At 42.6% G+C, this 21,422-nt stretch overlaps 1 protein-coding gene across 8 annotated transcripts in view; it reads left to right on the top strand.

Moving 5' to 3' along the window:
• Positions 1 to 10,499: 10,499 nt before the first annotated feature.
• Positions 10,500 to 21,422, top strand: part of FBXL4 (F-box and leucine rich repeat protein 4) — a 70,626-nt gene continuing 59,703 nt past the window's right edge. For 5 of the 8 annotated variants that reach the window (XR_012659595.1, XR_012659596.1, XR_012659593.1 and 2 more), the window contains exons 1-4: positions 10,500 to 10,569; positions 11,515 to 11,627; positions 16,632 to 16,800; positions 17,593 to 18,182. Coding sequence is in view for 4 of the 8 variants with exons in the window: in XM_075087324.1 (XP_074943425.1) it covers positions 17,674 to 18,182 (509 nt within the window). In the remaining 4 variants the exon portion in view is untranslated. Of the gene's footprint in view, positions 10,570 to 10,805; positions 11,134 to 11,514; positions 11,628 to 11,964; positions 12,133 to 16,631; positions 16,801 to 17,592; positions 18,183 to 21,422 lie in introns of those variants that run through there. The other 3 variants (XM_075087327.1, XM_075087326.1, XM_075087325.1) reach the window with 3 other exon arrangements.

Here is a 21,422-nt window from a genome sequence, read left to right as displayed (position 1 = left end):
GTAGTCTGCATACACATAAAAAAATAAAAAGTCATTTGTTACCAGCGTCCTCTTTATAGGCATTTTGAGACTACCCTTCTGTCTTGGGATGTGGCCAGCTCTTATTTATGGGAGTTCCCGCTTCTCCTCCCTCCTATGTCCCCATATTCCCCTTTTATCGTCCTCACGCTCCTAATTTCTTTCTCAGTCTCTCTGAAGCTGGTATGTTTAAATGCTCCCATCGGTCGACCATTCTGGCTGCCATCAATCTCCTTCAGACCTACCACGCCATTCCAAAGCCATTGCTTCTGCAGGTCTTGAGGTTGCTGTCACAAGAGGCTGATTTAACACAGTGGAAGAGGCAGGCAAATGGTTAGCCGCAGACATAGGACAGGTCAACGGAGCTTTGTAAAGGCTATAAATAGTGTTCTTGATTTTGAGGATTTTGGAGCTGAAGAAGAAAGGCAAGGTGCTAATGAAGCAGGGAGGAGCACCTGCTCTTCGATGACATTCCTGGCCTCCACTTTCTCCAATGGAGAAAAAGTTAAAGGAGTTGATTAATATAGTTCAGGAAGGTTTCAGGATTAATTTTCAGGAATGTGAAGTAATCAACATTTTCTCAAGCAGTTAGTATGCTCAGTCAATAACAATACCACCTTCAGGACTAACTATGTGCCCAGAATAAGTGATCATCAGGAAGCCAGGGACAGGACAATGCTCAGTCTAAAGGGTTATAATAATAGAAGAGGGAAAAATCTCACTAACAACTCCGAATACCTTTCATTAATGCATACTGGAGGCTAACAGCAGGCAGAAAAAAAAAAAAAAAACTGTTTCATTTTGCCAGTTATTCCAAGCAACTTCGCGTCCCCTGTGTGGAGGTGAGTGGGCTGTACGCACATAAGAAGCTTTCTGTGCACCTCAAGTCTCCTTAATCTGTGCAGGAGCTGCAGATGTCACTGCAGCTTCAGGCTTGGACTGATGATCCCTAGCTATGTCCTCCAAACAGTAAGGAAAGCTTTTGCTGCCAGGAAGCAGAGAAATCAATAGATTAAAAAAAACACCAGATTCAAACCAAACATCACTCTTCTGGTGAAACTGCTGTATTTAAAAGCTAAGAATGAAATCGCTCTGCCATGAAAAACATATTCCAGTGATCTTAGCAACTGCACACTGTTACCTTGTTTTTGGATGAACTAATTAATTACAGTACCCGCAACTCACTGGCAAATCTCAGGCATGATATGCTGGAGGAAAAAGGTCCAGGAAGTACTGACCTACCTATGATCTTCCTTAAGTGACTTTATAATGGGATAATTCCAGCTACTTCAAAGGAGCTACCCTCACTCAGAAGTGTACGAATCAGTACAGAAGTATGCCAAATATTTTATACATATTTGCAGTCAAAACCTATTTAACAGCCATAATTGTGAAAAATCACTGGCAGATGTGCTGAATAGCCTGAAACTGAAGGGAGAATGGGACAAATAAAACAAACTCTGAAGGCATTTCTACATTAAAAAAAAATGTTCCTTACACAGTCTGATCCATATCCGATACAAAGATATTAATACCGGTCTTTTTATTATTCCGAACTCTTTCAGCAACCGCATCCAAATTAACATAACCATCTATTTCCATGTGAGCAGGAATTCATGCTAATTGTACATTAATTCCCAGGATGAATAATTGAGGTATCAGATACAACCACTCAAAAACCTAAATCTTGTTCAGTGGTAAAGCAACAAGTTCTAAACCTTAAGTTAATAAAGAAAACTACACCTAGTTCTTCATTAACATACCTGGAATCAATCCACAGCTGATAAAATCACAGACCATGCAGGTTTAAGAGTGTGCGCCTCATTCATACTTAGCTCAGCCTGAGCAAATCTGTGTCTTTAAAGTTTCGCAGCACTGGTAATTTTACAGCTAGGAACCATCACCTCCCATTACGCTACAAGTCCTCTTTCCAAAGCAATAATGATGTGTGGATGTGGAAAAGGAATTATTTTAAAATGATGCCTAGTTTTTCTTGTTTGGGATCAGCTAGCATTTACTCCCTCTTCCCTGTATTTCTCCCTGGCAATGCTGCATTGAGAACTTACATGCCCATTACGATTCCTCTGTGTACTAGTATGACACTATGTTGTTTCACATTGCTGCCCATTCACCCTCTCTCTGTAAATATTACCTAGATCACAAACCCACTTCATCAACTATGGAAACCAGCAAGAAAATACAGCAATTTCAAAAGCTAAAACATGCAAAACAGAAAGGAGTTAGCTAAATAAACTGAGACCCAAGGGTTGGGGAACTACTTGTAACTAACAGCTTGCGTGTTTCTAACTAGCTGTAAGACAGAAATACAGCATCCAGCTCACTAAGGTAGAATATTCCAGTGTAATTAGTAGACAAGAATAAAAAAACCCGGATTCTTGCGTTTTATATTCTGATCGTTTGAATGCCGACGTGGTATCCATGCATACTTCAGAAGTGACTTAGTCCAGTTGTTCCTATTGCTGCAGCACATTCATTCCTAAACAAAGAATGCTTGGGTCAGACATCTGGCTGTGTTATTTTGTACTTGTATGGTATCCATACTTCAGGGACTTTCACAAATTAAGGAGAACAAGTGCGTTTCCTGTGATGGGGGCAGGGTGTATGTGGGGGTGCGTGGGGGGTTGGTGGGGGTGCGTGTGTATTACACACACGTGTATTACAAGCACGCATACCGTGTAACTTTTAGCTGTCGGTATAGCAGGGAAAGGAAGGTGGCTGTGAGCTTCTAGTCAGAAGCTGAAGCTCATTAATTCTTTCCTGAAATTGCTAAATGCTAATATACTAAATACTAAATGCCTATATATTTAGGGAAGCGACAGTATCTTTTTTCACACATTATCTGATGGAAATAAAAAGCAGAAAGAACACAACTAGAAACTTCTCGCCAGTTTTACACACCCGCCCCAGCAGTATGAGCCCTCTTTCCCAACTCATTCTCCTGGTTTGCTCTATATTCTGGAAAAATACTTGAGTGACAAACTCAGCTGAATGACCTGAAGTCATTTATCCTCAACTCTGGGAGGACTGAACTTCTGCTGATGAATAGACCTTACCTCTTTGAGAAGATAGGTTCGTTTTTTGTGCCCTTGCTTGCTGAAGAGGACTCATTAGGTTAACCAAGAGGTCATTAGGTCATTAACTGCCCAAGTTGCGGTAGATTTCCCATGACTTTTTAGGGCGTGTATACATTCAGAGCTCCCAGACTTTCCTTCACTGAAATTCAGGAATATTTTTTATGAAGAAGGCAACAAAATAAGACGCTGAATTATGATACATGTTCTGAACTGTTCCATCACAAAATAAACTTTGCAATGTGCGTCGTATATTTCCTCTCCCCACACCCCCTTTTTTTTTTTTTAAATAAAACACAGCAAGCAGTAAAGCCTCCTTAATTTTTTATGGGTTGATCTTCTTATACTGTCTTTTAATACATCACTTTTACTTTTTATACTTATATGATATCTTTAGCAGGGGAAAAAGGTACTAAATAAGCATATGGTTTTACTGTTGGCTTATTTACATGGCTGAAAGCAGCTTTCCTGCATGCAGTGGATGCAAACGCTCTTTCTGAAAGAAAACTTTTGCACATCTGATCCATCATGTTGGTAGAAGCCTAAAACATCAGCTGCAAAGCACCACCAACTTCTCCATTCATTGCCATTGATAACAATGCTCACATCGATCTGATTGGAATAGCGATATGAACTTCACAGTACTTCCCCAAGTTCTCCAGGTTTCTAAACCTTGGGTGGAATCATCTTACTGTTTAGCATCTGTAACTCTTCAGCTCTGCTGAGCTCTGATTGAAGTGATCATGTCATTGTGAAATGTGGCAGCAGTGGATGAGCCACAGGCAGCTTTGTAGCCATGGAACACAACTGACCTATAAAAATATGTCTGGTCAAATGAACATATTATAAAAGGTTTAAAATTGTTATGTGATGCTTGATGAGAGGCTAACAATGTCTCATTGTGAGGCTACATCACATGTCTCTATTGAAATCAATATGGCTCAGATCTGCAAACACTGAAGTACTGCACTGCAGCTGTATCTGTTCCCTTGGTTTTTGTGTTAAAAAACCACACAGTGTGGACATTACACACGTCTATCTAAAACCTACCAGTCATCGGCTCCTTGCTGCCAGTCAGTTCATACAGCCGTTATGCAAGAAAATATGAAATGTCTGACACATTTCTGAAGAAAAAGTACTGGCATCATAAAGGAGATTTGAGCTGATTAACAATTACCACCAATCAATATCATAAACCTGATAAAACACAGAGTCCTGCTAATTATTAGAACTTTCCTTTCATCATGAAATTAGGGTAAGACCTTGTTCAAGTATACCTTGCAGCTCTCTAGCTGTTATGAGGAAGGAATCAATTGCCCCTGTTCCTTGAGCGTACATGCCTGTGATACTCTTCTGCACTCCTAGCAGGCTGCGAGGAAAGCCTAGAGACTAGAAGCAGCCGACAGTGCACCAGAAGCACTTAGCTTTAGAAACTTGACATTCAGAAGGTTAAAGCAACGGGTCCAGTTTGAAGAAAGTAGGTGTTTTGCCAGAATTGCCTCTGGGAAAGTTTTTATGGCACAGACACCTAGAGCATTTACTTGTCTGCTGGAATAGAAGAATGGTGGTAGCCCAAGGGCTAAGGGAATTTCCTACTTACTCTTTCAGTTGTTATTCAGGTTTCAGTGTTACTGTATATCTTGCTAAAATGTTATACAGGTTTTACATTCCCACTCTTAAATTTCAATCGAATGCAGTAACAAGCTGTGCGGTGTCAACACAGAAGCTTAATAAGATTGTATCTATCTCTGTCTCTTTAGATCCCTATATGAAGCCTATTGCTGGTTAAAATTAGCATATTATCCTTACTGGATCCTACTGCTGCCGACAAAGGGTTCTGATTTAAAGCTTGTCTGAAGACTCTTGCACAACGACCTCCTTGTATACAGTAGATTTTACTATCTCAGATTCCCTAATCCTTATTAAAAACCTCACGAAGACTTCAGTCAGCACACCCTTCCAGGCTTTAGGATTATTGCTCATGAGTATACTTCTGCAGAAAGATAAAAAGGAAAGAGGAAAGATTTTTAACTGTCATGTATCCAAGTAATACCGCATTTTGAGAAATTAGGAGTTGCACATTCTTTATGTGTTTTTTCTTAAAGCTTAAACACATACCATGCAGAGTGCTTCCATTGTAAGGGCAGTGCTTAGCCACTGGAATGCTGAAACTGTTATTTTTATATAATTTGATAATATATACTAGGTACCTCATAGAAGGAAGACATAGCAAGACATCGCCCTTGCCCCAGTGAGTCTATAATCTAAATTCTGTGTGATCTACCGAGAAACAGTGCCAAGCAGCAGAGAGACAGATGAAATACTGCAGCAGTTTAACTGTGTATAAAATTTAAGCACGTACTTGTACTCTGGTACATTCTTCTCTTCATTTTTTAATAAAAACACAGGAAAATAAAGATAAAATGCAACAAATATGATTAACTATGCAATATGGTGTATTCACAGAGCATAGCAGAGAGAGGATGCTACACAAAATATTGTTACATGACCAAAAAAACCCCACAGGGAATACAAAATTTCCTCTGGAAAAAAAAAGAATTCAAGCTGACACAGAAACCAATGACTTGTTAGGCCTGGCTCATGGATACACCTACAAACGTGTTTAAATTTACCCAGTGAGGAGTCTCGTTGACTTGGTACACTTTCTCTTCCACTTCAAAGAATATATGTAATTTCACATATCAAAAAGCAGTAATGCCGGTCCAAGAGGCGGTGAGATGTTTCCCACGCTGGGTTAATATCCCGGGATGCAGAGGAAGCCAGAGAGAACAGCTCACACCAGTGGCAATGGTGTTATGCATAGGCACTCAGTGCTGCTTGGTGGTTAACACCTGGCTAAGTTGGTTGTATTAAAAATAACTCACTGATTAAAATGATTTCATTATTTTTAGGGTTCAGTTTAACACTTTAAAATACAAAGCCTTGCAAAGTGATAACAAAATTCAGGTGAGTTTCCTGCTGGGAGTGGGAGATGGTGACTTGCAAGCCAGGTAGTGTTTTTGCATGATTTTTTATTTACAAAACATTTTCTCAACCAATATGTTGGAAATAGCAACTCAGGCCTCTCTGTTTTTTGCAAATTTAAATAAAGGGTTACCCTGTTTTCAGGAGGAGCTGCCTCCTAACTTTTTTCCCAAGGCTCAGGTAAGCTTCATTGCTTAATAAGCAGGTTCTTCATTCTCACTAAAAATCCCTTTGCTGCATGTGCTTTTTCAAAGACCACCTTTTCTGGAAAAGTGGATCTGGATATCTTCTGGGAGTGCAGAACATAAAAGAACCTTGGAGTTCCAACCGCCAGGCACAACAGCTGACGTGGTGGGATCTTTACGTCCTCCTATGGAAAGCTTCCTTCTGGACATTTTTTATCACAATGGCGGCTTGTGGTGACAAGTGAGATAAAGGGTCTGACCGTGGATCCAAGACTCAGCCACATGTCTTGGGAATCAAAGCAACTGAAATGTCACTAGCCATACCACTCCCGTACATGCCTATGGTATAGACACAGCCATAACTTCATCACATTTAACCATGCCAGTGATATGTCCTTTCCATTCTCTATACCTAATTTTAAAATAACAATATTCCTACAGACTTCAGTAAGATTTCCCCCTCATGAGCAAGCCATAGCACCGCTTATTGTAATGAGCAAAAGCTGAAGGAGAAGGAGGATGCTGTTAAGGTATAAATTTGGTGATTACAAGGTTTGATTAACAGCCAGAAGATAAGTCTCACTGTTATTTTACAAGCAGAAGGTTTCCAGTATATTTCCTTTCAACACAGAGGACCATTTCTGGAGCGTATTCTATGATTAGTTTTACTGCTGATGAGTACGTGGAAATATGTACAAAGTGTTTATGTGGCATAGCTCACTGGAAATTATGTCATCTCCATATGTGGACAACTGTTGAATAAAAACAGATCATCAGCTGATTTTTACAAAGGCTATGGAATGACAATTTGACAGTAATTTGGAGCACATCTTCAAGGCACATAGCTTGAATCTCAGACAGCAGCCTAGATAAAAAGGACACGATCACCCAATGTCCTCTGTCCCCTTCAATAAATAGAATCACAGACTCACAGGATCACAGAATCACAGGTTGGAAGGGACGTCAGGGATCATCTAGTCCAACCTTTCTAGGAAGAGCACAGTCTAGACAAGATGGCCCAGCACCCTGTCCAGATGACTCTTGAAAGTGTGCAAGTCAACCACTTCTCTGGGGTGATTATTCCAATGGTTGACTGTCCTCACTGTGGAAGATTTCCCTCTGGTGTCCAAATGGAATCTTCCCAAGAGCAACTTGTGTCCATTCCCCCTTGTCCTCTCCATGTGACTCCTTGTAAAAAGGGAGTCTCCATCTTCTTTGTAGCTACCCCTTAAGTACTGGTACATGGTGATGAGACCCCCTCTGAGCCTCCTTTTCTCAAGGCTGAACAAGCCCAGTTCTCCCAGCCTATCTTCATATGGCAGGCTTCCCAGGCCTTTGGTCATCTTGGTGGCCCTTCTCTGGACCCCTTCCAGCCTGTTCACATCCTTTTTGTACAGCGGGCACCAGAACTGCACACAGTACTCCAGGTGTGGCCTGACAAGTGCTGAGTAGAGTGGGATAATGACTTCTTTACCTCTGCTGGTGATGCCCTTTTTGATGCAACCCAGTATCCTGTTGGCCTTGGCCACAGCAGCACACTGTTCGCTTGTGTTGAGCTTTCTGTCCACCAGGACCCCCAGGTCTCTTTCCACAGAGCTGCTCTCCAGCCAGGTGGATCCCAGTCTGGGCTGCACTCCTGGATTATGTTTTCCCAGGTGAATGACCTTACACTTCTCCTTGTTGAACTTCATAAGGTTCTTGCTGGCCCACTCTTCCAGCCTATCCAGATCTTCCTGCACAGCAGGTCTCCCTTCTGGAGTGTCTACTTCCCCACTCAACTTGGTGTCATCAGCAAACTTCATCAGGCTACATTTGATCCCATTATCCAGAACACTTCAGAAGATGTTGAATAACATCGGGCCCAATATTGATCCCTGGGGGACTCCACTTGTGCCAGGTTACCACTTTCAGAAAGAGCTATTTACCACCACCCTTTGGGTGCAGCCTGTCAGCCAGTTCCCCACCCACTGCACAGACCACTTGTCTAGGCCATAACGCATTAATTTCTCCAGGAGGAGGCTGTGGGGGACTGTATCAAAGACCTTGGGGAAGTCCAGGTAGACAATGTCCACCATCCGCCCCATGTCAACCAGGCAATTCTCTTTGTCATTGAAGGCCACCAGGTTTATCAAGAAAATAGAAGTGTCTCTGCAGTTTTAAAATGCTACCTGCTGTTGGACAACCCCTGCGAGTAAGGATGAGCTTGGTTCTCTAATTTGTCTAGCTTTGTAAGGATGTGTCCATACATAGCACATCGTATTTGCTGTCTGAAAGCTTGGGGATGGTCTACGCTAAGCAGAGAGGTGAACCTCCAAACAGCAATATCTTCTGTGTATCTTAGGCACCTGTCATAGGAGTGAACGGGGTAGGCTGGATCACCTGGGGGCAGCTGTGTCTCCCCATGAATGACAGACTGAGCCTAGCAGCCTAGATCAAACACATAACCTTTACAAAGCTAAATTTAAGTGATAATTCCAGCATTTGTGAGCTGGAGGGTGAGTGGACTGAGAGAAAAACTTTTCGTATCCTTCTACCTTCTGCACTGACACAGAACTCAATCTCGGTACAGTCTTTAGATAAACATGGGATGGGAATGATTTGGTCAGACATAGACCTCTGCATAGATACTTGAACTAGTTGCCTGCTTTTTCTTTGTAGCCAGTAGACAGAAATGGATATTCCTAGGTTCCTGTCCCTAGGTGATAGATTTCATGCTAAAGTAGAAGTCTTACATGAGTTAAATAAATTGTGCCTTCAAAGTTATCCCTTTCTCTTAATTTAATCCAGGAAGGGAGGATAGCATGATATGAACAAAAAAACAAAATGAAAGCAAAAAAAAAAAAACCCACAGAAATTCAGCTTCCTGTCTAACCTATTTTCTGATTCATCAAACTTATTTGTAGTCTTATTTCCTTTTTTAAAATATATTTTTATGAATTCAGATTTTAAGGTGGCCACTGTCTGGGAAGGCGGGCATTGAGAGCACCTTCATAAGTACTCTGTAGCTAGCACCTGACCATAGGGTAGGAGTGAGGGAGTCAGGCTAAGTCATGCCGAGAGGCACAATACACCGCTGGCACTGGAACCTGAAGAGCCTACCTCTCTCTTCTGTGAAAGTAATGCCTTAAAAGTTGGGGTTTAAAATGTTATTTTTAAAATATTGTGTATGGTACAGTGGGATCTTATGCATATAAAATACGTATGCACGTATGCGTGTGTATTTCTGTATGTGCACACACATGTGCGCGCAGGTACGTGAACCGCCTAGAAGGCAGTCACCCTGCCATGTGTGCTTGTGGAAAGCAGGGTTGTGTAGCGGCCTGTCTGCCACCACAGTCAGCAGCAGAGAACCACTCTATCCTAAAGGTATAGATTTCTATATATGGGATTTATAGTAAATGTATAGAACTTACAGTAAAGCATTACACAAAAAGTACCATGGATATCAAGTATTTTTAACCTTTTCTGGATTTTTAGAATTATTTTTTGACCAGAGTTGAAGTCAGCATCACTATTTTCTGCTGTAACTGAATGGCCCAGGTACCACCTCAGGCGGAGCATGGCCAGAGGCGTGAGGAGACGAGACAGACCGACAGCAATTTTGGCGATAGTCACAGGAGCTGGAATGGGGAGCGGCGGTTGAGAGGGAAAGCACAAGTGCTTGGGCATGCGTATCGAATTAGAGGATATGGAAGCAAGACATGACACTTCCTTTGCAATACGCCGGTCGGGGGCCCAAGAGGCACTACAGTTCGCTGGAGCAAGTACTCATTAAGATCAATTAAAATCAGAACTGCCCTTATGACATGCCAGGGACTCAAGGCACCATGTTAAATGCATGATCCGGTTGGGCTGGGGCTGGGGCGAGACTTTTAAGCCGCCTGTTCAGAAGCTTTGGGCGAAACCAGGTTGCCAAGGGCCAGCGGGCTTCCAGGGGGCCCGGCCGTAGCCTTACGCGGCGGCGGAGATAGAACGGCACCCAGCGGGTCCGGCCGGAGCCACACACAGCAGCAAAACAATAACCCCCCGCCGCCTTCCGCTTGACTTTGCCAGCAAAATAAAGAGGGGGGACCCTGACCAGCGCCGACCGCTCCCGCCGCCCCCCTCAGCCCTCACGGCCCGCCCCGCCCTGAGGCGCGGGCACACGCAGCCGGAGCCCCGCCCCCGCGGCCCCGCCCCCGCCTCGCCTCTTCCTCCGCCGCCCCGCCCCCGCCGCCGTGTGGGGCTTCCGGCGGCGCTGGGTGCGGCGGTGGCGCGCGCGGCCTGGGCTGCTCCGCCCTCCGGACGGGGTAGGGTGGCGGCTCCGCGCGGGCACGGGCACGGGCACGGGCACGGGCACGGGCACGGGCACGGGCACGGGCACGGGCACGGGCACGGGCACGGGCACGGGCACGGGCACGGGCACGGGCACGGGCACGGGCACGGGCACGGGCACGGGCACGGGCACGGGCACGGGCACGGGCACGGGCACGGGCACGGGCACGGGGGGCGCGCTGCTCTACCAGGGCCCCGCCCCTCCCGTCCTCTCCCCTCCCCTCCCCTCCCTCTCCTACCTCCCCTCCCTCCCGTCGGGACGCGGCCCTGCCGAGGCGGCTCCTCCGCGCCCCCGGCCCGGCAGCGCCGCCAGCCCGCCGCTTAGCGCGGCGCCGGGCCCGGGAGCAGCCTGGTGCGGGGCCGTTCCTGCGCGGCGGGCGCAGCCGGCCGCAGGTGTGTGCCCGCCTGGCCGCCCGCCTGCCTGGCCGGTGGAGGCGGGGATCGGGCCGCAGGGCCGGAGCCCCGGCGGGGTTGGTGGGGCCGCGTCGGGCCCCTCAGGGAGGGGAGCCGGGGAGCAGCGGCGGTCCCTCCTGCTTCAGGTGGGGGTGCCTCACCGGTGCCCGCCAGTGGGCCGCGGCCAGATCTGCCCCTGGGGAAGGGCCCTGTCGGCGAAGAGTGGGGCTGCCCGCGGGGTGAGGGGGCGGAGGGGCAGGCACCGGGGCAGGGCCGGTACGGCTCGGGCATCCTCTCCCGTGCAGACCCCGGCCCGCTCCGGGGCCCGGGGCTCCCCGCCGGAGCCACCCGCTGCGGGGTCCCTGTTGTGCCTACCGGAGTTCTGCCTTACTACCCCAGTTGCCCAGTCACACCACAACAGAAGCGGGGGGGGAGCTTCAGGGGCAATATTTAGTTGTTTTTTTTTTTTTAAGTGTGTACTTTGGGGAGCTTTGCTTCACGTGAATTGTTATTTATTATCGGTGCAGGCTGACACATGGACAGTGGGAGATAACTGCGTGGCCTGATAGCTGCTGTCAGTGCAGTGAGGAGGCAGGGGACCAGCAAGTAAATACTGAACAGGACACGACTGCATGGAGAGGTAGGACAACACTGTGAAGAGAAAAGCGAGGGGACAAGTGCACTTCAGTTGCTTGTTGAAAGTAGTATTGAATGGGGTGGGGTTTTTGGCGTGGGGGTTTTTTTGACATGAGGAGAGTTTCGCTATAGCTGGGAGGGCAGTTCATAATGAAGTGCTATAATGCTGGTAACTTTAGGCTTTGTATAGAAAGAGTAATTTTTAAAAGGGACTGCCTGAATTATTTACACATATTGAGGAACAATTTCTGTTCTACATGAAGACATTCTCCAGAAGGCAGGGTGGTTATCTGGACAATGAAATAGATGCCTAAAGAACATTTGTCTCTGTTATACTGCAGTGCTAAACCACGCAATGAGTTCTGGTCCTAGCAGGAAGGAACAGTCAGTCAGTGAAATCAGTGATCTGAAATTCTTGGATTTTGCATGTTTTGGTGCCCATGACAGCAACACAAGCAAGACTTTAAATAGAATTGTCATAATGTTTCTTCTTTCTTTTTTTTTAATCTGTAAGTTTATAAGTTGCAAGTATGTAAAATTTTAGTGTCAGAACTCATTACAGGAAGAAACACAGCAAGTGGGGCCCGAGTTTAAAGTATGCTGTAAGAGCTTATTAATTTTTAATTAATATTAGCTTCCAGTTTCAACAAGTTGAGTGTAGATGTTGGTATAATCTAGGTAATTAACGGGGAGAGATGCAAGCCTGTGGTAGAAGTAGTCTGGTTTAGCCTGTAATGTAAGGTTCCAGGGTTCCCTCTGTGCAATAACATGCAGAGATGATTAATAGTTTTCCCACTGACCATCTAAGATGCATATATTAAATTGTATTAATCTTCAGAAATAATACAGTCTATTGTTTTTGTCATTTATACATTCTTTGTAATTTGTTAGTGTTGCTGTTTCTTTTATAGTCAAATGAAAGACAACTCTGCGCAGCACTCACAAGTGTGAGATCAGGAAACTTGGTGTAAAGACGAATTATTACCTCTGGGGCTTAAAAAATCAAACCTGGTGTATACATGACTTGTATATACAACATTTGCTTCGCTTGAAATAGTATGAACTCTTGTCTAACACATGCATTGCCAGGGATGGCTCAGGGACGAAATATGCCATCTTTATTTTTTTCCTGGGTCTAATATCTGCTATTTGTTATGTTTTTACACACATCCTTCACTTTGCAGCCCCTCCGAATTTCCCACCTGTTCTCAGCAGTCTGGTTGGTGAATGCATATGTAACTGTGTCCTGTTTCTGCTCTCGTGGGATGAAATTGTGAATACTGGGGAGTTGCATTTGTAAAAACAACCAAAATGAATAGGTGCAATAATCATTAACAGGAGGGATTGCTTGAAAGCTGGACAATAGATCTGTGTACGTAAACTCCCTGTAAAGAGGCAAAATAGACTGAAGAGATCTAGTGCTTTTGAATGGTTTAATTAGTGCCTGTTCCCATGAAATCTGTACAGAAACCATAAGACATTTTCCTTTATCGAGGTTTGTTGTGTTTGAAAGAAGGAAATAGTGAATTACAGTCTTGGGAGGCTTTCTGTAGGTATAGCACGAAGGGAATAAGGGATATTTGTAATAGGAAAAGGGAATTTGCCCATATAATTGAAATAGTTGTCAATTAAATAATGATCTGAATAGGAGAGATTGTAAATAATGGGATGGGCTCTAATGTATTTTGAAAGAAGGTAGCATCTCTCTCTCTTTGGAAAGTTTTATTCCAGGTCTAGTCCAATCTCATTGTCTGGAGTCCGGTCTGTCTTGTAAAACTAGAGGTAACATCTCCATGGCCCTTGGAGCTGGTCTGACTTGGGCCTCTTGCAGCCTTCCTGCCCCTTGAGCCAGTGCTGACGTCATGTTAACTGGCAACGGGTTTGTTCGGGATGATGAACAGACTGAAAACTACAGTTGCTTGCAGGGGTGGTTGGTGTCTGGCTGGATGAGCCCCAGGACTCACCTGGCTCCCCAGTGGTGCTGGCTAGAGAGCTGGTGGCCCTGTGGCTGTGGAGCAGAGAGGGATGGGTCTGTGCAGGGCCTGAGATAGGAGGGCAGAGTGCAGGCAGCCCCGAGAGAGGTGGGGCACGGGGTCCGGTCTGGAAGTGCAAAACGGGCATGTAGGCATAGGGCAGCACCTCTTAATGTCACTGTGCATTCATAGCATATTGCTTTTTGTTTCTAACCAAACCATTAACGGCTCTGCGCTAGTCTGTGGTGACTGCTGAAGGTACCGGTATTTAATAGCGCCATTTCAGTCCATTTAATGGTATCTTGACTGAAAAACATTATGCTATGAAAGAAACAATATAAAAGAAAAGAAGGCTGCTGCCTGGGAGAAGGAGAATAAGATACATTTAAAAGAAACCTTTATTAAGCTTCAGTTTGGCAGAATTATGCCTGTACGAGAGAAAATGAATAATATACAACAGGCCAAAGATACTGCTGGAGACTGGAAGGTATAGTTGCATAAGCCCAAATGGATCTCTTAAAAATAGTCAAGCAGTTTGGGGAAGGGGGGAGTTTTCCACATAAACTTTGCATGTACATGAACTACTCTGCTCCAGAGCTGTTTATCTCGATGCTTCGCATAGGCCTGAGTCTGCATTTTTATCTTTTTTTTGCGCAGTTAAATCCCTTTAATTGGGAATCAGCTTGACCTGTGGTAGTTCCTGAAAAAAAAAAAATCTTTATATCATCTGGCCCTACTGATCTGTATTTAATGTAATTCTTTCACTAGCTTATTATCCTTTAACCTCTGGAGCAGTTTTTCATTGGTCTTTTAACTCCACACTCTCCAAAAGAAGAGTTCCTATTTGTATTGTATGCTTATTTATCCTTCTTTTGTAATAGTTTTCTGTTTCCTCTTACTTGTTATAAACTACTGAATCCTGCGTTGCTTTAACTCCACTTGTGTTGTTTAGACTAATACATTTTTATGAAAGCTGTCTGCTCTTCCCTGTTTCTTTCTGCTTGCTTTTGAGCTTGTTGACCAATGTCAGCCAAAATTGACAAAGTGGCGTCAGTGTCAAGTACATAAAATTTTTAGAAGTTTTACAAAAATCATCAAGTTGGTAGAGGGGGAATGACCCAAATGAATGTTTCTGCTAATGGAAAACCGGCAGCATTATTTCAAGTTATCTGCTGTGTTAGACCTGACTTAAACTGGCCAGTTAGTTGATGTACAGCTTTGAACCAGCCGGTGGTTATGCTACTCTTTGACAAGCTGGTAGGGAGCACAGCTGGGTTTTACAACAGCGCTACAAGACCTCTGGGCTGTTGCCAGAGGAAGCCTGGAGTTTGCAGTGCAGACGTGAAGTTATGTGGGATGTGTTTGTGAGATAGGTGATTCACACCTGATCTTGAAGTACCCTGGCTGAATGATTCTTAAAACTGAGCTCTGTAAAGCTGTAATTTCCATGGAGCAGCCTTCAAACCATTTTAATTAGTGAAATTTTGGGTTAGAAGCTCGTGTATATGTGGGTCTACACATGATTCCAGGGCTTGACAGCAGTAAGTTTGTTGAAGTTTAATGTCTGTTGGCATATTCTGTAAATAGGTTTTTCTTTTTAAGAGGGAAAAATCCAGAAGGAGAATGCATTTGTAATCTTCACTTACATCTTGCAGCAGCTCCACGCTGAAAAGATAAAATAACAATTTTCAGTTGATTTTTTTTTAAGGAGGAGAGATTGGGGGTTGTGCTGCTTTTTCCCCAGTGCCTTTTCTAAAAGGTGGTTCAACAGGATGTTTGGGGGAAATGTGACATTATTGGGTTTTGGCATACCAGGAGAGCTTGAAGTGGATCCAGCATATCATCTTATGCATTCCCTTCTGCACAGAATGTCAGGAGTAATTCATGTTGTTGACAGCTATGTCAACATGTGAAACTGAATGAAGGACAGGAACTAAACAAAAAGCTAATAATAGAAGAGGCAAGAAAGTGAGAAGTGAACACTTCGTTAGTAAACTTTCTCACTGTCACAAGTAAGAGGGTCAAATAGTACAGCCTGTCCTTATCTGTTACCACAGGAGCCTTCTTGTTGGCAACGTTCAAGCGAAAGAGAGCTGTTTGTACGTCTATGTGCGTTTTGCTAGTATGGGAAACAAGCAGTTTACCTAAAAAACAGGCACAGTGAATTTGACTTTTTATGCCTCTATACACTTTGATTCGTCTCTACTTGTTTACTTATTTATCCTACTTTAAGGTTATGTTTCGAAAAACTCTGTAAAGTATGGTCTCACTTGTACCCATTGCAAACATTAAACATGTAGTTTGTCTGCCAGGCAACATGAGGCTTCATGTTAGTTGTTGTTTGATGTGTCTTCTGCAACAGAAGAGTCACCTCTGTTGGTTCAGTGATTACCACAGTATATATCTTGTGGTAGACTAACCAGCAATTCCACTACAGGCTGCTGAAGAAACATTTATTCTATTTTGAGAGATGCTTACTCATCCCTGTTTTGGCCTCTTAACAGGTTACAGGCATTACTCCTTATTCTTTCCTAGTAAAGCTGATGAACAAGTTAATAGGAAGGCCAGTTTGTGGTACTGGAGGCTGTGAATTCTGGAGTGCTGTGTTACTGCCCAAGTGTGGTGTGTACTGCTAGCAGAAATCAGAGAATGCATTCCGTGTTTTGTTTTGTGTTGGTAAATCTAACAGTTTACATCACACAGGTATGGAGCGGCTGCTAAATATGGGACAAGCATATGTAAGAGGATCTTTATTAGTAGGCAATATGATACAGCCCTTCTGTGTCCTAAAGACAACATTCAGCTATAAAAATTTCTTCACCATTGTAAATAGGAAACTTTACTAAAGAGACTTAACCTTTAATTTAGCTTTTTCTAATTGTTAAACCTGCTTGATTGTTGTTTTTACAATTATTAATTATTGGTGGTATTGGTATGTTTTGTGTTGATTTTTAGGTGGCCTGGCAGTATGCCGATGTAGTGTGGTTTGTGTTTAACTGAATTGTTACATAAATGAAAATATTTTCTTTTGTCAGAAGTAAAATGCTTTCTGTGGGGACTTCTGCTTCTGATGCCAGGACTCTTTTGAAGACTTACTCTGTCGCTTGGCTTAAAGGAAGATGATGTTGTTAAATTCTGAGCATCCTTCAAGAGGCTGGTGACCCTTCCATCATTGGTGAATGCTGTCATGGACAGCCTCAAAGGGTAAAGACAGTATTTTTGTGAGTCTGTTTCAGGCTGGTGCTCTGATATAGGGAGCAGTGTGTTAAGTTTTTGTTTTAGATTAACTGCCCAAAGCTCACTCTCTTCACTCTTAAAACCATTCACAAATTATGGGAACAAATTAGACGAAACAATTAGCTGGAGTAGCTGTCCAACGTTCTATGTGAGCTGTCTTTGAAGGGTGTGTATACTCTCCAGAGTATAATATAATATACATATACTTGATCTAGTTTCACATGAACTAATTTGGGCATGGAGGAGTCTTACTGCAAAATGTAAGCAGTGAAATAACTTAGATTTTGTCAGGCTGTATACTGCTGCAGCCTGACTGGGTACCTGAGTACTTTGTTTAAAAGTCAGTGTTTAAAAACTGCACTACAGATCATTTTAGCTGTACCTCCAGATACTCTTCTACAGTTGTTTACTCCAAGGGCCAGATTTCATTTCATACTTGATTACATTTCCATAAGTCAGTGCAAGATTTCTTTCTCTTAATAAATCCCTGAAAATAAAGCTCTGTCTAACCATTAGTCATCTTCTTGCTTGAGGGCTAGTTTTGGCTAATGTTTCTTTACAGTCTTCTCTTTTTTTTAAACTCAGTAAATGGGAAGCCACGCTTAGTAGCTTCCAACTAAATAATTGTCTTAAAATGAAATGGAACTAGTTTATTAATGTTTTAGTAGCAGTACATTTAAGAGGATATGAAAAAGAGTACAGTTCGCTTTCTAAGAATGGTTCATCGTCTCACTGTGTTTATTCATTGTGTTTTATCAGCTCTTTTCCAAAATACTACAAGCAGTTAATGCACCTTATAAAGGACTCCTGACCTTTTGCATCTTCCTAAGTCATATCTAGATGTCACCAGTGTTTCCCATGTTAACAGTTCTGAGCATGTTTTACTATATGTGCCTTCGGCGCCGAGCTAGGACAGCGACGAGAGGAGAAATGAACAGCCGGAGGGCTATTGAATCAAACACCCGAGCCTTACCTATCAATGTTGAAATAGTTCAGTATGCCAAAGAAGTGCTGGATTTCAGCTCTCACTATGGTAGTGAAAACAGCATGTCGTATACCATGTGGAATTTAGCAGGTATTCCAAATGTGTACCCTAGTTCTGGTGACTTTACTCAGACTGCTGTCTTTCGAACTTATGGGACCTGGTGGGATCGTTGCCCTAGCGCTCGGCTGCCATTCAAGAGGACGCCACCCACCTTCTGTAGCCAGGACTACGTGGAACTTGCTTTTGAGGAACCAGTTTATCCAACTGCAGTGCACATTTTGGAAACGTATCATCCTGGAGCTGTAGTCAGAATTTTGGCATGCTCTGCAAATCCTTACTCACAAAATCCACCAGCTGAAGTAAGGTAATTTTTTTTTCCCCCTGCTAATATGCTTTCCTGTAAGATGTTAAATGCTACAAATAATGCTGTTTAGCAAACTTTGCTTCCTAGTATTTCTCTGTTTTGTATCTGACCCACTTTTCCTTTATTTCTGCCTGTTTTTTAAAACTGTGGTGACATGTTTTTATAGCAACTTCCGAGATGCAGATTTTTTTGGTAGGAATTAATGCAGATCCTAATATCTAATTTAATTTGTGCAATGATAGTTTTTGTGTTGGAGTTTTTATGAGTAATAATTATTATGTAGGTAAATAACTTTTGAAATGGCAGTTCCGAGTTCTTCGCTTTCTCCAATAAGAAAAGCAAATTGTGTAGAAGAGGCTGAGGATTCACAGTTGCTGTGTCATCCTGCTTCAAGTAGCCATAAATTCTTCCTTCTCTCTGCATGCTTTAGGTTGTGTGTATAGTACATTCAGGTACTGTAATTGTTCATATGGAAATGAGGCTAAAAACAGGATCACAGAACAGTCGGACAAGGTGATGCCATTTGTCTGATCTCGGTTTTTGGTCTGATTAAAGCGTGCAAGCCGCACTTCATTCTTACGTTTGCATCAGAGATGGAAACATGCTGATTTGATCCTGTTGGTTTTCCTCATAGTAGGAACTCCTGATGAAATTCCAGTTGGGGGGCAGGAATATTGGGGACCTGGGGAATGGTAAGATAGTAAAGAAAAACACTGTGTATGAGGTGTAAAGCTCTTAGTGAGGAGGTGAGGAAATAGAATTGGAAGGAGAAAGAGAACAGGGAAAAGCACATGGTGGTGAAAAACATTGGGAAACACTATCAGTATGTGTAAACAAAGTATTGCATATACATCAGAAAGAGATAAAATGATACCAAACCCATAAAGGAGGGGAGAACTGATAGAAGAAAGACTTAACAAAATGTATCCTGTAGAAAAAAATATGCCAACAAATACTGTATTCCTTTGAAATTCATGCTTTGGTTGTATAAGCAGTGTTAGCTTGGATGCTGGTTGTTTTTTCCCTGACATGCCTTTTACAGATACAGCTAAAAAGCATACTTCTAGGTGTAACTTAATATCCCATGCTTCCTAATACTAGGCCATTGACATTTATTCAAAAACCCTAGAAAATCAGGTGTCATGTTATATATTCAAAATTCCCAGCCAATGTATTTCGTGTGATTCTATCATCTACTGTTGATTAGTGCAGTTGTTTGTTTTACAGCCAATATATACTAATGAGTATGTAGTGTACAGCTCTAAAGTAAACATCCGAATTCAAGGAAGAGTGATAGGTCAAACTAATAATAATAGGCCACCTAATTTCAGAGGTAGAAGTGTGTTTGGCACTGTAATACAGAACTTATTTATAGGATGGTATGTGGTAAAGGCAACTCTTAAGACTTTTGAACTCAACCTAATGTGAAATGACTTTTGGCCAATTACTCTCTGAACTTTTAGTTTTACTTTTTTATTTTATGGTATAGATTTTACTACTTTGTTTTATGATGTATAAATTATTTCTGTAACTTGATAATATTGCATTGGAGTAATAGTAGGATAGTGTGCTGCAGGGCAGTACAAGGATATAACTGAGTAATAAGCTGATGCTATTTTATAAAAACATCTGTTTAGGTTTTGGTTCTTCAAACAATACACTTTTTTAGTTTTGTGTAAAGATCAAGAAGTGTTGAAGGAAAGCTCAAGAAATGTTAACTGAAGGAGCTATTTAGTGAGGTGCACTAAAAAAAAGAAAATTGTTCAGAGATCTAAAAATAGATGGAAGTGAAAATACCAATATAAAACTTTTTGGGGTGTGCTTTATGACTCCTCTTGGGGAGTGGTCAGAGAGAGAGCTCAGACTTTTCCTCCTTCTTAAAAAATGGATGAAGTTTCTGTAGGATCCTGCTTTTTAATTTCTAGGCAGGAGTATCTTCTGTCCTGCCTACCTAGGTTAATGATATTTTTGGATAGAAGGAAGTTATCTTGAGGAGCCTCAGAACCATTTGTCTGTGCTGCATCTTCAGTACTTGCCAGTCTTGATGCTAGAGAAGTGTTAGAGGGGCTTTTTTCTTTCGGCTTACTTTTCCTCAGCAGGGCTTGTCTGTTCAGAGCTGCGCATTTTGTTTGTCACTTCCTTTATTCTGAAAGAGACAAATGTGTCTTATGCATCATGTCTTGAAGGGAAGATGAAGGCACCCTTTCTCCACGTGAGGTATGCAGTATTTTTTCTCTGTTCCATTTGCTCACCTCTATGAGGGGAATATAGAGAGTTGCAACAACACAGTCTCTTTTCTGCTTCAGTTCTTGGTCCCTTGTTTTCACTTCCAAAAGCTCTCTGAGATGTCAACAAGAAATATTTTTTTGAAGGTGGAATGCTGCAGATAATCTCAGGTGATTATGTGTTTAACTGATATTTCAGACTTGAACTGCTATACTATTTTCGTCTGTTAAAAAAGGCCACGTCCCAGTTACTCGAAGGGCACTTCGAACCTTGTTTTCCTCTTCTATTTTGATACTCAATTTTAAATCACCTTATTACCTAAAAACCTTAAAGTGCTGTTTTGTTGTATCTGCTGACTCTGGATCTGTTTCTTTCTGAACACCAGTGTAAAAAGGGCATGTCATTAGAAAGGTTCCTTTTCACCAGTTCTTGCTCTGATATAAAAAGAAGGCCAAATTAATGGTGGAGTTAAAACTGTTGAGAGGAAAACGTCTGAGACTTGTTTAAATGTTATGCTTAGTGGATTATACTAGTCCACCTGAGTAATTTTTTTGCTCTGTTTAGTACTTAAAACATCAGCTCATCCAAGACTTTGCTGTGTGCAAAAGCTTCTAACCTGGAAGAGGCTCTGTAAGGACTTGGTGTACCGCAGTCCTTGCTCAAGAGGACTTTATATATTCTTGTAGAAGAATGGCTATACCCCACATAGTTGGCCGATGTGTTGCTGTGTTGCTCACTGTGCTTCAGCTGCGTGAAAGAAACAACTTATGCAGGTGTTCAGGAAAAGGGTTTTAGTCATGTTACTCTGTTGGTGCATTGAATACTGCTATCAGTTACAGCTTTATGACGCTCTCAGATCAGCTTTATTCAGAGTAATTTTAGAGGTAGGATCAGCTCTTCATGGAATGGGAATAATAATTTATTTTTCAGAATTGAATGTAATTGCTCCTAAATAATTCGAATGCTGAAAACACAACAGTTAATTTGAAGTTTTTTCATTATAGTTTAACCAGC

Source organism: Phalacrocorax aristotelis, chromosome 3 (genome assembly GCF_949628215.1).
Source record: "Phalacrocorax aristotelis chromosome 3, bGulAri2.1, whole genome shotgun sequence".
NCBI lineage: Eukaryota > Metazoa > Chordata > Aves > Suliformes > Phalacrocoracidae > Phalacrocorax > Phalacrocorax aristotelis.
The sequence above is the reverse complement of the archived record's forward strand: the minus strand, read 5'-3'. Positions and strand labels throughout refer to the sequence as shown.